This window comes from Monopterus albus, unplaced genomic scaffold, assembly GCF_001952655.1.
Source record: "Monopterus albus unplaced genomic scaffold, M_albus_1.0 scaffold208.1, whole genome shotgun sequence".
Classification (NCBI taxonomy): domain Eukaryota; kingdom Metazoa; phylum Chordata; class Actinopteri; order Synbranchiformes; family Synbranchidae; genus Monopterus; species Monopterus albus.
The window spans coordinates 280,760-299,885 of record NW_018128088.1 but is presented as its reverse complement, the minus strand read 5'-3'; the positions used below and the strand labels follow the sequence as shown (position 1 = coordinate 299,885).

General features: G+C 40.7%; 2 protein-coding genes across 4 annotated transcripts in view; one reads left to right on the top strand and one right to left on the bottom strand.

The window, feature by feature from the left end:
- opn4xa (opsin 4xa) overlaps positions 1–16,462 on the bottom strand; it is a 27,611-nt gene extending 11,149 nt beyond the window's left edge. Inside the window, exons 1-2 of one of the 2 annotated variants that reach the window (XM_020618618.1) lie at positions 16,230–16,462; positions 132–277 (exon numbers count right to left, since the gene is read on the bottom strand). The gene's annotated coding sequence lies outside the window, so the exon portion shown is untranslated. Of the gene's footprint in view, positions 1–131; positions 278–9,334; positions 9,480–16,229 lie in introns of those variants that run through there. The other variant, XM_020618619.1, reaches the window with a different exon arrangement.
- gdnfa (glial cell derived neurotrophic factor a) lies at positions 12,971–19,064 on the top strand. Of its 2 annotated transcripts, XM_020618621.1 has the most exons (3): positions 12,971–13,702; positions 14,575–14,805; positions 17,892–19,064. In XM_020618621.1, exons 2-3 carry the CDS (start codon positions 14,601–14,603, stop codon positions 18,449–18,451), a joined length of 765 nt encoding a protein of 254 aa, XP_020474277.1. In that variant the 5' UTR covers positions 12,971–13,702; positions 14,575–14,600; the 3' UTR covers positions 18,452–19,064. The 2 variants fall into 2 exon arrangements, with proteins under 2 accessions (XP_020474277.1, XP_020474280.1); XM_020618624.1 differs by lacking the exon at positions 12,971–13,702 and having other exon boundaries at positions 14,546–14,805.
- Positions 19,065–19,126: the final 62 nt, after the last annotated feature.

The following is a 19,126-nucleotide window of genomic DNA, read 5'->3' as shown; positions in this document are numbered from 1 at the left end:
AATAGATTAACCTTAAAGCATATCATGGTTTACATGCTAGGATACAAAAAGAAGTTCTCATCAAGTCAAACTAACCTTATGTGTGCATATAATACTTAACCTTGTATTTCTAAACTAAAGTCTTACTTTACCTTATCCAGGAAGGGAAGCCCCCGTTCCTCTTCAGGGCACCTCTGTCCTTGTAGTGTAGTAAGGTTGATGGCCAGTTCTGTTTTCCCCAAGTTAGCTGGAGATTCTCTCATAGAGTGTAGCGATGGTAAACAGCTGGTGTCATCACCTGAAAGAGTATGAGAATACGTAGAAAGACAGACAGAAAGCAAGCAGCAACACATTGACCCACCCCCCTGCTGACTACCCATCACCCACCTCTCATATGACACAATGCATCGATCAAGCCAGTGTGTGGTGTATGTGTGCGTGTGTTAAGATGAAAACATTTTAGGTAACCACTTGCAAAATCTAAAGCTTTGCAAATAATTTTAGAAAGTATCTGTGCTTAACTAGAAACATATTTATGAAAATGTATGTTGTACCCTCGCAGCTTGCCCTAATAAGTTAAAGCAGATTGTCGATTCTGCAAATTAGTTTTCATCAGCAGTGATTCTGTGTCTAATAACAATTGCTACTAGCAATCAGTATTAGACACAAGGACCAGATGGAGTAGCTGATTACATGCGAGCTGAGTGACACAGCCCAGTTGCCGCTGCACTCCACTGGGTGCTTTAGTTGCAGTGAGAAGTGTAAAGGTTTTGAGACACACCAAACCTCTTACATAGTATTGGACATGGTTCCCTGCTCATCCTTGTGTAAAGAAAATCTTGAGAAAAGCACTTAGATAAAAGCCTCCCAGTGTTTATCATCCTATACACAATTCAGCACCCTAGTGCAGCAGCTCCTCTTGACCTTATTTCCCTTTGCCACACTGAAATCTGGCTCTTTGTTTGACTGCCATAGTACCTGGGCCGGGTGGGGTGGATTCTGACATAGTATTACAGGTGGGCAGATGCTTGGATTATTGTTGAGTTATTTTCTAGGTTGTGTGTTGTTTCTAGTCATTTGCCCCAGTTGTGATAACTAGCAGAACTGCATGTGAAAACCCTGATATAACATTATTTTGTCTGACTCCTTTGTGGCCTAAAGGGTATGAGAATCATTAAACAATGTCTACGCAATAAAACATAATGCCAGCTGTCTTAGTCAGGCTGAAAGAGTGGGTGTTTGCTTTTTTTGTCCTGTGGGGACTCCAACACGTTTATCAAACATCCAATTTATGTCAAAATGGTCTGTCACCTCTGGCACTCCCTCCTGAGGTGTGAAAAGGACAAGACGTTTCAGTAAAAACCTGAGAATTAGTCTTCGCTTAAGGGGTTTTTAGAGCTAAGCAGTGATTCCTGCCATTGTTAGTGCATACAACAGTTCGTTCTTAACCATGGTTCCACTACATTTGTACACATTTTACTAATTTCCTTTTCCATAGCACACCTGTTAACCTAGGGCCAATGTCACTACAACATACAGTACAAGCTGCAATTTGAAAAATTACCTTCCTTTTGTGTTGGCTATGATACTTATTATATCACAATTTAAAACAAATACCATACTCTAAGATTTGTGATCTGTGTGTAAGCAGTGCTCACACATCCTTTTTTGTAAAATGTGTCTGATCAGTGTCAGGCCTTCACCAGTTTGTGTGACCCTTATTCACCTCAACTGGCCTTTTTGGAGGTAGTAGACTCTGTGCACAGACACGGGAGAGATGTGACAAATGGTCAAATAAATGACTAGCCACTTTCACAATGTGCTCTTCATTTGTTCATCTTTAAAATCCTTAATAGGTTTTTTTCCTTTTACACAAGTGTCTCAGCATCAGCAAAAGTGAGGCAGAGGATAGTTGGAGGTAGACTCTGAATTCAGGACCATCATTAGGAGAAAAGCATTATCTAATAGCAAAGGGGATCAACTGCTCATTTATGTCAAAGGCCCTAGTACAAGCATCTATATGGATTATAAATGACGATATCAATGAGAGATGATCAATCAAGCTAACCTCAGTGACACAGTGAACTGTGCTAGCTTCACAGGGACCATGAATCAGCTATTGGTTCTTTATTTAATGGTATTTGTGCTGAAATTCAAGATAATACAATACCTTGATACCATAAGCTGCTACATGAGTCAGCTTGTGTGAAGTGTGTTAAGTGTCACTGACAGTAATTTATGAGTACACAACTGATCATATACAGTATGATGTTACATTAGGTAACTTCATAGACACGCAAGCTTAAGACTAAGTTATAACACTTTTTTCAACTAATAAACACCACTGAGAAAATATCAATTGGTTTTCAGTATGAGTTCTCATTTTAGAAATCCACTGTAAATTAGACCAAGGTGAAGAATGGCTTTCTTAAATAAACTGTATGATACTCTAAAGTATGTATGTAATCTCATGTTAAATTTCATCTTAAATCAAGCACTTTCCTCTGACGTTTACTTGTAAACACCAGAGGGCGACATCTTGATGAGTCATCCTCAAAGAAGAAACTCTCATACAGAGGAACCCTCTAGTAGCGCCCTAGAATATGGACCCCGTACATAATGTATTGATGTATTTTATTTATGTTAAACTGGTGCCTGATGTTAAAGCCAAATCAGATTTTTGCAACAAGACATTTTGAAAAAAATGTGTTCTGTTGTTGCAGATTTGGAGTACACCTTGATACTCAAAATTATATAAGTATGAACTACATTGGGGCCTATTCTCAAATAAAGTCTAAATAGACATAGCAAATATGCTCTGTTTTGTAGTGATGTCTTGTTATGAAACTGCTAAATTAAATTTGACGCACAGCGACTGAACGGTTTAGAAGAGCTCTTCTTCACTTTCCCCCATTATACTTAATGTTATTATGTATCACTGGATGCAGATTAGGGATGGGAAGATATTAATGGCCCTGCAATGGAAGATGATGCTTTCATATTGCATATAAAGCTTTGTTCTATTTTAAATATTTGAATAATAAATTTAGCAAGTGTGCCTCATAGCTCAGGACACCAAGTATGCATTCCAGTGCTGTTATAGCAGCACTCAGTTCCTTTGAGACCTTGAGCAAGAGCCCAAAGGTTATGGACCCATTTCAAATTAAGGACACAGTTATGTACACACATCTATTTGAAGCTGTATCCAACCACACTTGTATGGTCTAATTACAGCAGTAAATGAATGCCTGTATCATCCTCTCACCTCCCCGTGGTTTTCTGAGAGGATCACAGATATACTATCACTTGACTGATGATAGGAACCATTCATGTCAGGATGTGATGTACATACATCAGATTATATGGAGGTTTAGTACCACCTAGTGGATTCCAAAGCACAGCACTGCTTGCAGATTACGTAGGTGTAGGTGGTCTGAGGTGGGCCTCTCTAGTTGTAAATAGCGCTCTGACACGTGTGTGACCACTCTGGTGTCTGTGACCTCTCACTCCTGAAAGCTTAGCTTTACCACGTGGGGGTGGACTGTTTTTGATCTCGCAGCACTTCCAGCAGTCACAGAGCGCTCTTATTCATTTTTGTCTAAAGAACCTCAAGGTTCACTTTACCCTGTACAGACGTACATATGCATGTATGGATAGATGAGTGTGTGCAGGGTTCTTTTTAGAAAACAGCTCAATTAGAAATCTATGCAATGTAGAGGTCTTTGGCTATTGATCATTACTGAGCTTGTGTTTCTAAGTGATACTTTTTACCCATGCTTGTTACAGAGTGTTTATATCACACATACTACAACCAAAACACGCAAAGATTTAACAGCATGCTTCCTGTTGCTTTTGTATAGTAGCTGCTCAGATGCCTTATGTTTCTCCTCCATTGTTTGATCTATTTGATTGTTTAAGTCTGAGGATGCACAGTTTTTTTTACACAGTGCAAGTGAAGGCTTGTGAATAGGACTCACTGCAGTAAAACTGGCTTTACCTATTGCTTATTTTGGGCTTAAGCACATCTGGGGTGTGTTATGACTAAGCCACTTTCTTCCCATCAGATCATCTCACACACTCTCTCACTCTCTTTCTCCTGAATTGTGTGGAAGCATAACAAAAGTTGTCACTAATGCTACAAAATGTCTTGATGTCCTATACAAGAGGGAGATTTAGTGTGTAGCTATCCTGAATGAGACAGATGGTGACAGATACTGAATGATATAAAAACACAGCCCAGGTGTGGCATTCAGTGAGTGGTCCTCAGGTGTGTCTTTTCAAGATCTACATGATGGAGTATGATATCACAGTCCATACGCATCATTTGTTCCTCCTACATGGCGCCTCAGACCCCTGGCTCTATTCACTCTCACTGCCTTACCAACTAATGATCCCCAACACCCACCAGAGCAATCATATACACCTCTTTGATCAGTTTTATCCCTCACTTTAGCGGTGTTAAAAAAAGCTACAGCACCAACAATAGGGCAAAACGTGGCTCACTCCCACTGCCAGGCCTATTCACTTTTTCATTATCTATTCTCTTTTATTCTCTTGTCCACATGCAGTACAGAACAATACAGCACAGGAGGACAGGGTGGAGGCTCATGACAGGATTGGTAACATGATGACACACCAAAGGCCGGGCGAGTAAAATCCCCCTCCACAGTGGGACATGTGTCACAGTCCAGCCATGTCTCCAACCTTTTTTGTGGTCTCACGTCTCTCTTCTTCGGCTCTCTCCCCCTCCGGTCATAACGATAAAGCTCCCATCTGTTGTGGGGACCCAGGTCTTTCTGTTTCTGAACTGATCCCTCACATCAGTTTCCCCTTTGTCAGATATGCCGATCATGTTTCACTTTTGACACCTCTCTGTTTTACACTTGCGACAGGTAGCAAAGTTCTTCTGTTCTCAGATGAAATGTATTGGAAATGCGATAGTCATCTCTTTCCAAAGCATTGCCCTCTGCGCCCTTGTCCACCTGGTGAAAACAACTTTTTTTTATATAGAGCAGAAAAACAGCTGTAAAGCACTGCATGAGTGTGTTGATCCTCACCAAGAGCTAGATAATGACCCTCCAGCTGACCTATTACTTACCACAAAGGATGCAACACTGAATGACTCGATTTACATTCATTCTGTTACTTTTTAAAATCTGCTTTTTTGTAGCAACTACTGTAGTATTTGCAAGTATATTTATATGTAACTGTCAATCTAGTTATCACCTGTCTGGTTATCCATGCAGCCATATAGCTAAACATCCACACATTCATAAGGCTGTCGTTCATCCATAGTATCCTCAGCTGTTTCAGCGTGTCAGCAGAAATGCTGGTGATTCTACACACAAAGTCACACATGCCAATTGTTAGTAATATGAACCAATTCAGCATCCTAACCTGCAGTGAGATCACCTGTCACAGGTCAGAAAGACAGCTGAGGTGTATTCAGACTGGTTTAAACTAATAAAGTGTCTTGGAATGGCAGTGATGTCTGATATGAGGCCATGTTATCTTGTTACAGTCTTTATAAAGTCCATGTTGCCAAAGCTTTAAGAGTATTGACTCTTATGATTATGATTTTTTTTTTCAACAACATTCTCTGTTAGAGGCTAGATAATAGTATGCCCAGAAAAATTCAGCATCTGACACCTGAACCTTGACTTATGAACCTGAGTGTATGACTCTCCAGATACTCCAGCTATCAGGTAGACTCAAAACAACTAATGGATAGAGTTTGAAATTTTCTCTCTGCCCTAAATGAGTCACTGCCTTGTCTGGTACAAATCATTCTTGGCCTTGGAGCTAAACACATGAATGATTACCAAACAAACTTGACCTCCATATTCTGATAATGATGATAACCTACAGCATGTTTTTTTACTGTCTGATCTTCATCAAGAGTTCATGCAGCAGTGTTGTCAATAATCCTTGTAAGTTCAGAGACACATGCAATGGTTCACCACATGGCTAAAACAGGTCCAGATATATTTGAAGCTATTCAAAATTTGTTACATATTTCATAAGGATTAAGTTGGTTTTGCTTGGAGTCTATCAGTATGTTTATGCTTGTTTTAATAAGATACCCACCAAAGTTATAATATGCAGTTTAATTAGTTCATATCTGATATTATGCTGCAGCTGATTTAATCTAGGATTAGAGGATCCACCTATACAACAGTAACTATCACTAATTTATTTGACCTTGGAAGTAAATTAACACTGCAAGTCCACTTTTACATAGCCAATACTCCCAAGTGAACTGATTAGATTATGATGGTATTACATCTGTCTCTTTGCAAGTCCCGTTCAATTTGTTATTGTAAGCCACATGTGATGTGCGATTCATGAAACAAAGTTCAAGGCTGCTGTCACATTTGATTTATCTTTCTTTCCATTACAAGAACAGCTGAGCAGTGTTTGTCTACTGCTTAGCAATATGTGCTAATACCCCTTTTACTCAGGTCTGTAAAGTGTTGAAGCAGTAATGAAATGTAATAGCTGCAAAATATGAAACATGTAAACACCGCATCCTGTTTAGCATAATCATGAGTCATACCCTCACTGCTGGAAAAGTTCACCTCCACATCTGTCTAGAAAAAGTGTGCATTAATTTCGGTGGATCTAGCCAGGGGTGGATCTAGAAAGTGTTGGATGGGATGGCCAGGCTGGGGAACAGACTCAGAGAGGGGTGGTACATTTAAAATACATGTAAAAATCTAATTAAATCCCTAGTCCTATGAAATAAAAAAAAACATATTACTAAGAATCAAGTTACTTATTGTGTGTAAAAATGAGGCACATACAGGGCTTTGTTTAGCTAACTCCTTATTTACTCCTGGACAGAGACATCACTGCTGCACAGCGGTCCCTAACCTGGATATGTAGAAAAAGCATTAACTTGAGTTTAAAGTCAAAAGAGGTCAAAACTCCAGAAAAACTTGGTGTATAAACAAAATCATCTACTTGTGAATTTTCCATTTCTCTTGTTTAAAAGTACTCTGTGATGTGTCTTCTGATGACCCTTATGAAGGCCACAAGCCAAAACATGAAATATTTGCCATTAAATCCACAGTCTGAAAGTGGTTGAAAGATGTGGTGTTGTATCACATTTGGTCACACCAGGCTAGAAGTCTCCCCGTCATCAGTCTTAAATGAGCATATGGAAGATACTGAACACAGGGATTAAGTGATTCTTTCTTCAGACCCTCATTAATTAACAAAAAACTAGTACCTTTCCTTCAGTGAGCTGAATTTAGATCTGTTAGATCTGTGTGTGTGTGTGTGTATGTCACAATGTACTTATGCAAGCGGCTGACATAAATTTTTCAAGGGGAACACAGCTGTCCAAGTGCCATGTTTCTTAGTGGTTAAGACTTGAAATGGGTTGTGAGGCTGTTTCCGTTGGGTCACTTCAGTTTCCTTCAGTGAATTTATCTCCCAGGGTGAGCCTCTGCCAGACTTTCTAGACCTTTGCGCAACAATACAGGAAATGTGGACTTCACACATCCCACTGCACAATCACAGCTCTAATCTCAGCACATACCAGGCTGGATTAGAACAGGGAACCAGAGCAGAAACTGGATCCGTCTTTCTCTACTATCTCTCTCTAACCTCGCTGCTCCTTCTCAAAGATGCCCTCAACACTTCCTTCTCCAATTAGTACGACCTTGCTATGTTGGAGGCAGAGAAGCTTTGTGAAAGTCAAGACCTGGTTTCAAGCCCCACACTTTTAGCAGAGCTGTCCAGCGAGCAGCCTTAAAGGCTAGATGTTATAATCAGAATAGCTCAGTTCAAATCTGTAAACTAATACAGATACATAAAGCAACAAGCAACATAATAATACCCCTTCCCAAGGAAGCTTTTCATCTTTGCCCAGCGGTTATGATCAGCTGTGTTTGTTTAGTAACACAGTAGGAGGAGGTTCTGGCGGACAATCTTTGAATGCTAAGAACTGTAAAGCCAGCACAGAGCCTGACACCGTGTCACCTCAGGGAGAACTGCTGGTATCCCACATGACCCCTCTTCAATGAGGGGCGCCACCGACAGCTGCCTAAAGTCAGGGGTCAAAGTCATGCCCGGTAGATATCAGCAGTCAGGGTTAAAAACTGCTGAGCGCAGGCAGTGAAGCAATGAATGATGTAAGGCTCAGTTAAGAGTTGAGCAACTCTATCAGACTACAGTAACTGCAGACACCCAGGCTGTGTCTATACTGCAGGCGTAGTGTTGTGTCTATGTTTGGACATATACAATACAGACATACATTTCCTCTGGAATATCTTTTTCAGTCAGTCTTTTGTCATGGAGACAACTGAACTCCTGGAGCTTTTCAGGGTTTGGGCAGTAGCCAAGACAAGATGTATCCCACCAGTCCAGCTCTTTGCACCCTGGGGTGAATAGTCAAAAAATAAAGGTGCCATTAAAAATGTTTACATCTCAATAATTATTGTTCTCTGCTGTATGCTAAAGAGTCATAATGATAATAATCACCTTTATTTGGCCAAGTATGTTACACACAAGGAATTTGTTTCTGGTACAGAACCGAGGCAGCCATCTGCGGCGCCAACTCAACCAATGGCTCTAACCATTGGGGGCAACTTGGGGGTTCAGTGTTTTGCCCAAGGACACTTCAGCACGTGGACTGCTGGCACCAAGATTCAAACCTCCAACCTTTCGGTTGGGAGACAACTGCTCTACCCACTGAACACAGTCACCCCCATCATTTCTGTCATGGCCCAGTGAAGTCACCGTGAAAGAGGGCTTACTGGGTTCCCATTTGCATCCTTGGCCAACAATAAGATGCTCACAGAACATGCAGCTATAACAGGCTATGTATATAAAGGCACTGACCCTAAGAGGAAAACAGAGCTCTTTCAACTTTACAAATCAATATAGTTGACTAAGAAGCTGAATTACTATGATGACCTTGGCCTAGCATCTGCACTTTAATAGCAGGAGTACACCAAATAAATATAGTTCAAGGGGTCTGAAAGGACGTGAATTTTTAAATGGCTCCCCTACACTTTTAGTATCTGTGTCTAAGCGATGTAACCTTCATTGCTTCCGCCCTTCTATTTATAACAGAGTCATAGTCCTGCTGCACTTTGATAGTACCAAGTGATCTCATTTACACACACTCACAAATACTCACACATACAGTCACACACACATTTTTTGGACGCTCAATTTATGTGTGAGTGATGCCAACAAATAAAATGTTTGAGCAATGACTGAAACAGATGGAAATACTGCACTGAGTGCGACAATGGCTGGGCATTTGGCAGCATATCTGAATTGTAACATATCCTAATGAATCAGATGAAAACTATGTGAATCCTTCAATAAATGCCCCGACTACCTGCTCTGTCGCCCATCTCTGTGCCAGGAGCGAGTGGGGGCTCTGTGCCCACTGACAGCTGAGCTCACTCTGGCAGACAACTGCACACAACCACATGCAGAAAACAGATCAGCATTAAAGCCAAAAACATTGTCAATATGAAGTTCGAGCTACTGTGGGCACAATGGAAGGAAAACCTTAATTATGTGATCCAATTTTAAAGCTTTGCAATATATCAAGAGCATAGCTTTCAGTTGCAGTGTGATAGATTTTAGTAAATCTGAAAAATGTTAAGTTATCTATAAAACAGTTTGCATATTTTATAAACTCGGGGTTTGTATGTTTTAATCTAGAGCAAAAATACAATATTTGCTTCTGAAATGTTGATATAAAAGTATAAATTACCATGAAATGGATGCAGTTGGTGTGCAACAATATCCATGTTTTGTCTTGAAAATAATCCACACTTAGACCTAACCAGCCTAACAGAGAGGAACAAAATCCAACCCGCTCAACAGAAACATTAAGCCTGCAGGAGATAACCCAGCAGCTCACTGACTGTTCACCATCTTTTGTTCTATTTTGGTCATTTCAATATAAAATCAGACTTTTAGATAAACATGGCTAAGTAAAAAACAATGAAGCTTTCTCCATCTTACTTGTGTCCAAGCCGCACTTGTGGGTTTGTCAAGAATCTCAAAACACTAATCATCCAAACCACAATAATGCTTTAAATAAATACATCGGTTATTGTTTGTCTTTGGTTGTTTTGTTATATTTATGGTATCATCTCAATGCATAGTGTGAGCTAATTCATCAAAGAAGACTTTGTTAAGTGGGACTAAAACTTGTTAAATATGCCCACTTTTAATGCATGTTACATGCACAGTAACTCACAGATGGAAGAGGCAGAAAACACATTAACATAATCATGAACAGGTTGCTAGTTTCATACCATTACGACCTTAAACACAATGATTTAAAACAAAACAAATCATGATTAAGGGATATAACGCACACAAGGAGACAAGGCACATAAAGACATTGCAGAAAAAAAAAATTATTAGCCACGTGTAACATTTGTTTTACATTACATTTTACAATTCTGGATTGAACTGCAGAGAGTTGGGTTGTTTGTGTGAGTGTTTTTATAAATTCTTTGGGGAGTCAGAGTTATTTCCCTCTCAGGGCCTGTCACTGCTCTATGGAGACTTGACATCAAAAATTGAGGTTCCTGTCCGATCAGTGGCACAAATAATGAAAGAAGGCTCTTCTCTGTGAGTGACGAGTCTCTTCCTCACACCCCATGTGGTGGTGATTCGTTCAGCTTACTCATGTTTCTCCTCCAAACAAATTAATATTTATTATTGTCACTCAAGTATTCAGCTCAAGGAACTTATGACACCCCCAGACTGTGCAGCGCTCTCACATAAAGGATCTCTCTAAGATGGTTCTATTTTCAGTGACCATTATCTTCACAAGTCTGTCTGTATGAGACAGGGGGAAAACACTGAGGAATCCTTTGGTGACACTGCTGCACATATCAATAAACAATAAAGCCTCTGTCTGCCATATCTCTGAGCAGGCAGCGTCCTACACTAGCCTGACATGTTATATGCAACAATGTGTAAAAATATTTCCTATGGGAACTGTTACAATGAAGTAGTCATTAAGTGAATATTTTAAGGTGCCAAACGTAAGATTCTGTCACAAAGATTGCACATCTTTGAGACAAAGATCTGTTCAGTTGATTTCCTGTGTAAATGTAAGTAAATGTGACACCAACTCTAGATTAAATACAGGAGATCCACATAGCATAACTTTATATTTCTCAGCTCCTCTTTCATGCCCCTGATGAACTTTAAATAACCTTGAGAACATACAGAGAGCTCAGAAAACATGGGCTTTGCCTTCAAATGACTCAGTCTTTTATTATATTCTACCACATGCCTGTTCACAGTATATTTGTGCATTTGATCTTGTGTATATAAGGACAAATTTCTCTTTACTTGTTTATTCCTGAATGTTAATTTGAGCCTGGATGCTATTCCAGCACACATTGGCAGGGAATATCATCACATGCAGTTTTCAAACAGTTTAATAGTTCTGTTGAACCACAAGAAAAGACTAGTTGTTGTTTAATTTTTAAATTTTGATTGCAGAAATATGTAGAGTGTACAGTAGTATAAACACATGCACTTTGTCCACCTGACCTAGTGTGATGGTTCAGTGATCAAGAAAGTAGGAAGATTTGTGACCGCTGATGTAAAGAAGCACTGCAACACCTAATCACAGGGACTTAGCTCAGTTTCAGTTGTGATGGAGCAGCTCCATAGTGTACTGTGCATTTAGGTCACTTGTCAATATCAGAAGTAATAGGTGGCTTCAGTAACTGGGGAAAACAAACATGTCAGATGATGTTGTCAGGCTAAGTCTTTTTAAGGCAAAGGCATATTAAGCCATTTTGACAAGACAGTAATAAGAAAACTTAAAAAGAAGAGCACTTCTATTGCAAGACAGTAATTATATAGTCTGATTATAATGAGAGGGGGATTTTAGAGGGAATGGCAGGAAAGCCATGCCAGGAGAAAGTCAGTGTGCAGCTATACTGAGACTACATTGCACTATTAAAAACAATTAAGCTTTGAGGAAGGTACAAGTCAACAAAACAAATGATGTGGATTCCAGGGGTTGTAGCTGTTTGTCAGTAGGATCAGCTTATGTGAGAACATGATAGAAAGAAATGAAACAGTGAGGACTTGGCTCAGTACAATGCAACTACTTTAAGAATGGGTAGGGCGCACAGAAATGCTTGAAAGAAAACGTGTATTGACAAGATGTTTCAGCCCATGAGCAAAGACAACCAAAAAGGGCTTTAATACCGCTGAATAACAGATAAATCAGCATGGATTTAAAAGGCCGGTGCTGGGATTTCCATTCTTTTATTGAACAGGCATATTTAGCAGCATTTCACGTGTTAAATTAAAACCAGGATGCTTCTTGGAAAAGCAGTGTTTGTTGGAAGGATCCGCTCTTTTTTTTGGCACTGAACACAAGATGACTTTAATTGTTGAAGGACTGGGTATCTTATGGAATTCCGTTTTGCGGATGAAAGGCGGGTGTAGCCACATCTTGCCAGCTTCATCGTGCGCCTTTTGTGGCCTGTGCGATGTTGCCTCAGGCTCACCTTGACAGGAAACTGTTCACTGAATATGCTCCAAGGTGTGTATGAATTATATTTGAATGCTGGTTAATACATTTGGAGTAGAAGGAACTGCAAATGCCGACATAGACTATAACAAAACAAAGTCTCCACTTTGCCGGAAATGTGCGTCTCGCGTCTTTATAAATACGTTCTAATATAATAGCAAATGAAGCGGGACTCTTAATTTGAGATGTGTGCAGCCACCACACGGAACTTGACACCGTAGTGCACAGAGCGCCGAGATCAGGTTAGAAACATGCATCGCAACACAACATCTCCAAATCGCATTCCGCATACTGAAATCTAATCCGAGGACATCAGGATGTGTGACATAACCCCCAAGACATCTGAAAACCGCGCTCCTCCAAACGGGGCTCCAGGGGTGGTTGGGAGAGATTTGTGGATCTCTGTTAGTCACAGTTTGCTCTTGCAGGATCTATAATAAAGGGGCGGACACCAACTGTCCCAAACGTCAGAGCGCACTTAACTATAAATCTTTCCAAACTGCTCTGTGCGCCTGGTTCAGACATCTGTCTTGGTTCAGTCCAGTATGAGGACAACACGCGTGCAAACCCTGCTACATAGATACTATCTGGCCTATAGAAAATGGAGAATAAACACCCCCATCTGTGTTGTTTACCGTGTCAAGATATTGTAAAATGTTGGCGAGTATGAATTTGTAGCACAGTTCTGGATATAACGGCGCTTTAACAATTTTACCAAGAGAGACCAGAGCTTTTTGCACTCTGGGAAACAGATACTGAACACTGCTTGCGCCTCTCTTCTGCGCTGGAGACGCTGTCTTCATTGGAATCCTTTCAGTCGAAGATGGTGGATCTCTCTCGGATTTCCAACGTGGAAACGTAGCATCCAATTAATCAGAGACTGCAATTGTGGCGTCTTCAACACCTACAGTACCTTTGGACTCCGAAGTGTGGAAAGGACGCACGGGTTGGTTCGTGCGCTGGATCGGAATATGAAAATCACACCTGGTGCTTTATTTCAGCTTTTTTTTTCTATCTGGACATAAACTGAATTCTAACTTATTTTGAGGACACCTGGGACTGTTGTTAAAACGCTTCGTGCAGCTGATTCAGCTTGTGACTCTAAATGAGTTGCGTTTTCTGTTTGGATTTTAACAGCAACAGAAAGCGAGTTTCTGGTCTGCATGGGCCATATTTAAGGTAAGGGAAGCTTTATCATTGTTATCATTTCAGAGAGTAAAACTAAACAAATCCCTAGATTATCTGCGCCAAAGGGCGCACAAGCTTCGCTCCTGCTATTTTCATTGAAATACGAAGTCACATTAAAAATGCAACTTGTGGTTATGTATAGACCATTGTCGGGACTTTTGCATAGTATATTTATGCCCAGTATTTATCTATGGATAGCTGTTTAGGTTTACTGCAGACTCAACGTGCCATCAGACGGAGTCACGTAAGCTTTTGGGATCGCCATCTGGCCAACTCACACCAAGATGATTTAGGCTATCTTTGCCAAAACGCATTTTTTTATGAGACGCACCCTTCAAAGTGGTCTGATGTGACATCACACCAAGATCTATGTAACATTTTATATCCGAATAGATCTAATAGAGAATAAATAAGTAGCAGGCAGCTGGTAAATTGCAAATATGGTACGTAATTTAAAAAAACAAAGAAATGAATGCCGGACTTTTACGCACACGTTTACGGGTCTATTATTACTCTTTCGCACTTTCTGCTATATTTTGTAAAAAGCTTGATATTATCAAGAATATTATAGGTTATTTTTTATATCACGATTCCTTTGATTGTAATTTTCTGGTAGGTCTACTCTGATATCTATATTTACAGAGACAGACAAAGTGAGGATCAAAGCCTCTTGACATGATGACACATAGTTACTAATACAGAATGAGTCAGGGTAGGTTTGACAACCACTGTTTCATACACATTGCTGACTTCATTATAAACAAAAAGTTTGCCTACATTCCGAGTGTTTAGAATTTTGTTTTGTTTATGTTTTGCCTTCCTACTTTAAATAAAGTAGCCTATCTTCTGTTATTTTTTTGCAGTTTTTGTCATAGGAACTGAGTCTAAGATGAAGTTATGGGATGTTTTGGCCATGTGTTTGTTGCTCCTGAGCTCTGTTGCTACACGGCCTCTCTACCAAAACACTCAGCCAGCCAAAAGGACTTCTTTCCCCAGCAGCTACAGTGATTCTGTGTCCCTGTCTGTGGAGGACGAAGAACCAAGTTTTCAGCCTGAAGACCACAACCTACAGGGGATTTCAATGGAGGATCAATGTAAGGCACACAACATGTTCTGACAAAAATCTTTTGTAATGTGGCATCACTGTGAAAATCTCTTGAACGGCAGATAATTGGCCCACATGGGGGTCACATTATAGATCTACTATGCTTGTGCAAACCTCCATTAAACAATCTGCAACTATCAGCACAAATGTAAAGGGTTAAGTGAACTCTGACAAGGTTTCATTGTATTGTAATGCCCTGCCATGTGTTGCCTCTTGAGAGGGAACAGTAATATAGATAAGGTCATAGGTTGAGTTCTGCACCATGGCAATTCAGACATGAATGTTACAGTTGGTGTGTTGGTCATGTCATTTAGTCCTTCTTGACTAATTACACTCGAGAGAGAGCAGGTAAAGTGACAGCCAGTGGGTTGGGCCTCCAATGAGTCCTATATTGATAAGGCTCTCTGACAGCCAGATTATCAGATGGAAAATCTTGATGTGTTTTATTGCTGTGGGTTACATCATACTGATGGCAAAACACGTTAGCAGCGTGAATAAAACTACAAACAGCCCGAATTCCAAACAGAGATTGCTCTCAGTGTTTCCCCTTCCTCCCTTGCTCAAGGTTCACCTCTGACTGTTTGTGGCTTAGAGGCACATGACCTTTATTCATCTGCCAAAAGTCCAAAATCATGGCAATGTTTTATAGAGGGCAGTGTGAACCAGATTTCATGAATTTTCAGAGAAGAGGCTAGACAATACCGGAAAGTTTTAAGCATCAGGTGAGACTTCTATGTTTAAGTTCATTTCAACAGCGACATTGGGCAGGAATTCATTTTGTTTGGATCAGTATGGCACTGTATCATCCTCACACAGAAGTAAACTTGGCCAAGAACTCGATAAGGAATGATATGGCACTGTATCATCCTCACACAGAACTCGATAAGGAATGGAACATTTGGACAAATGTTTGTCCTGCTGCCTCGTATTCTATTTGGATCTGCTGTGTAACCCAAGACCATTAACTGTGCACCAATATTGTTAAAAACACTGTAGCTCCAAGAGGGGATGGGTCTTTAGATTTTTGTAAAGTCAGAAGTTACACTTAAAAGTTGTAAGTAGGTTTTCTCTTACGGTTTAAGACTAAAATCTCCAACAACAGTTGCACAAGTAAACTGATATGTAATATTCGGCTGCAAAACATGGTAAAAACAAGAGTTGAAAGTTGCATTTAATAGTTCTTTCTTTATCAGAGTTGACTGGTATTTTAGTGATTATTTTCAATAAAATCATGATTCTTCAGTATTGATTCCACAAAAATTATGACACCGTTTGCATTATTAATCACTCCATTTACAGCCAAGCAGCCCAGTCTGTCAGCAGGTGTACACTGCAGCCACCCTGCCTGTCAGCCAACATACAATAGGAGGTGTCTAAATCAAAGGGCAGGTGTGTCTAAACAGATTAGCTCACCTGATATTCGAGCGGCGGCCCAATCAGCTGTGAAGCACAGGCAGATCGAATATCCTGTGCTCTGCCAGAAGAACAGGTAGGAGAGGAGAGATAGGTGACACTGCAATAGAGAGGCCATGTTAACCACAGCACCGCCTGCCAGACATCGCACCCTGTCACCCTGACTTTTTGACACACATACAGCATCATGATCACATTCATACATGCATAGATACACTCAGGTAATGTAGTTAGAGTTGAATCTATTGATTAATTTCCTAACAATATGTCTTCATGATCTTCTTACATAGTTCACTGTTTCCAGGAGTAGGAGAGACATTACTCCTTAACAGAATCAGCATGTAACAGAGGATCCAAGACTTTCAGTCAGTCTTCATTACTCCTCGCAGCAGATGGTTGAGAGCTGTGCTAGTGCATGTTTTGAGTTTCGAGCAGACTGCAATCTGCTCTCGCTAAATGACTCAAAGCGTATGGTTTCCTTGAATCTGGCCTTTGAAGTCTCAGTATTGTAAAATTACATTCATCAAGAATTTAATATTCACCTTTATTTGGCCAAGTATGTCACACACAAGGAATTTGTTTCCGGTACAGAACCGACGGCAGCCATCTGCGGCGCCAACTCACACCGATGCCTCAAACAATTGGGGGCAACTTGAGGGTTCAGTGTCTTGCCCAAGGACACTTTGACATGTGGACTACAGGCACCAAGATTTGAACCTCAGACCCTCTGGTTGGGATACGACTGCTCTACCCACTGAACCACAGTCGCCCCCTCAGCAACTAAATGTCACACTGCATCTCTGTTCATGGTGTAATAGGTCTGTATCTATAGGCTAGTGCTGTGTGAAATAACTGAAAGACTTTAGAAGATAGAAACCTGATGACGGCAGCAGTGTCTATTGAAATTCCGGCCACATTATTAGTGCAAAACCAAGTCTTCCCATATTTCATCACAACATATGTATGTTTCCATTGTCTGACTAAACTGACTCTTAAAACAGAATTGACAAACACCCTCTGACCTTCAGCCTACCACTCCCCCCTCTATAGTCATGTTGGAGAGAGTTAAACCGTGGCACCTGCATGTCCATTTGAACAATTCTGGACTCCTCTCTGCATTCCTCTCCCAGACACTAATCTGTAAATCATGCACCATTTCTGATCTGCACATTTCTCACTATCTGCATCTGTGTCAGGACATATTTTTGAACACTTCTTCATGCAAATGCTGGCTGACCATATGTATGTTCAGTCAACAACAATGTACATCATTCTTTTTTGTACAAATGGTACCTCAGTCTAGATGGTTTCTGGAACTGAATTGGCAGAAGCGCAAAATCTGCATCTTGCATATATATGTGCTTTTGTGTATTTAAAACAACCGCTCAACATTTTGTGAACTATGCTTACTTGTTTTATGGCAAGGAGTTAAATTCCTTATTTGGATGCAGTCATGTGTTTCTTGGCTGAAATTTATAGTTGCGCAAGGTTTTCACATCCGTCATATAGCTTTATGCTCGATTTTTTTCTCCCACAGGGATATTTAAATCCTACCTTCAAAATTGATTACCATGTTATTAAGTAGTGGGGTGACATTTCATGTCAGTGATGAAACTGTAATAGTATCTTTATAAGTGAGTCTGTTCCTTCTGTATCTTCCAGATGACACTGCAGAGCCCTATCCTGAACAGTTTGATGATGTAATGGATTTTATCGAGGCTACCATTGGCAGACTCCGGAGATCGTCAGAGGTCAATGGAGGCTCCAGGGGACGGAGGGAACAGAGACAGAGGGGAGCAGCAAACACAGGAGGCACGAGAGGCGAGGGTAAAGGACATGGCGACAGGAGGCGGGGTCGGGGGCGAGGGGGAAGTCGGGGCGGTAAAGGAGGCCGAGGTGAGAAAGGGAGGGACAGGATATCAGTGCAGAGTCGAGGCTGCTTACTAAAGGAGGTCCACCTCAATGTAACGGACTTGGGTCTGGGCTACCAAACTAAAGAAGAGCTGATCTTCCGGTACTGCAGTGGCCCCTGCGTGGAGGCAGAGACCAACTATGACAAGATCCTGAACAACCTCACACACAACAAGAAGCTGGTGAAGGATACGCCCTCGCGTACCTGCTGTCGACCAATTGCCTTTGATGATGACTTATCTTTCTTGGATGACAATGTAGTGTATCACACCCTGAAGAAGCATTCTGCTAGGAAGTGCGGCTGTGTATGAGGAATCCACTTGGATCTGTCAAAATGACAGGCGTGACCAGCAACAGTGAACTAAGGATTACTTTTAGATGCTGGTGCTGCAGAGTGATCACTGTTGGACATGGGCATAAGAAGTCAAGGAGAGAGTGCATTGAGTCACATTTTGTCAGTAGTCATCAAAGGAGACAGGTGAGTATATTGAGGCTACTTCTGTGACATGACAGGCACTGGAAGATCTGATACAAAAAGCAAACTGGTCATTGAACTCTGACAGTTCTTACCAAGTCCTCCAGATCCTGTGACAAGTATCTGACCGTTCAATCGTCACATGCAGAATTGTGTCAGGTCGGCATCAATATGCAGAAGAATCAGTACTGCTACACTTTACTACCAGATTTGTTAACTGTGCTGCCTAAAAAGGTGAGAGTGAAGAAAAGGTTCAGATTAAGTTGGCTTGTTTGCTCTGGAAGAATCTATTTTCCCAGGAACATCAGTTTTTCCATAGCTGGCTCCTAACACTCCAGACAAACATGGAGGTTTCAGGAGTACATTCAGCTGCAGTTTAAATCACTTCCACTACATAGTCTGGAAGCTGACATTCAGAGCAAGGAGATGAGAAATACCACACCGGGGTTCAGCAAAGACTTTTGGTGCAAGACATCTACACTACATAAAATTCAATCAATTATATATATAC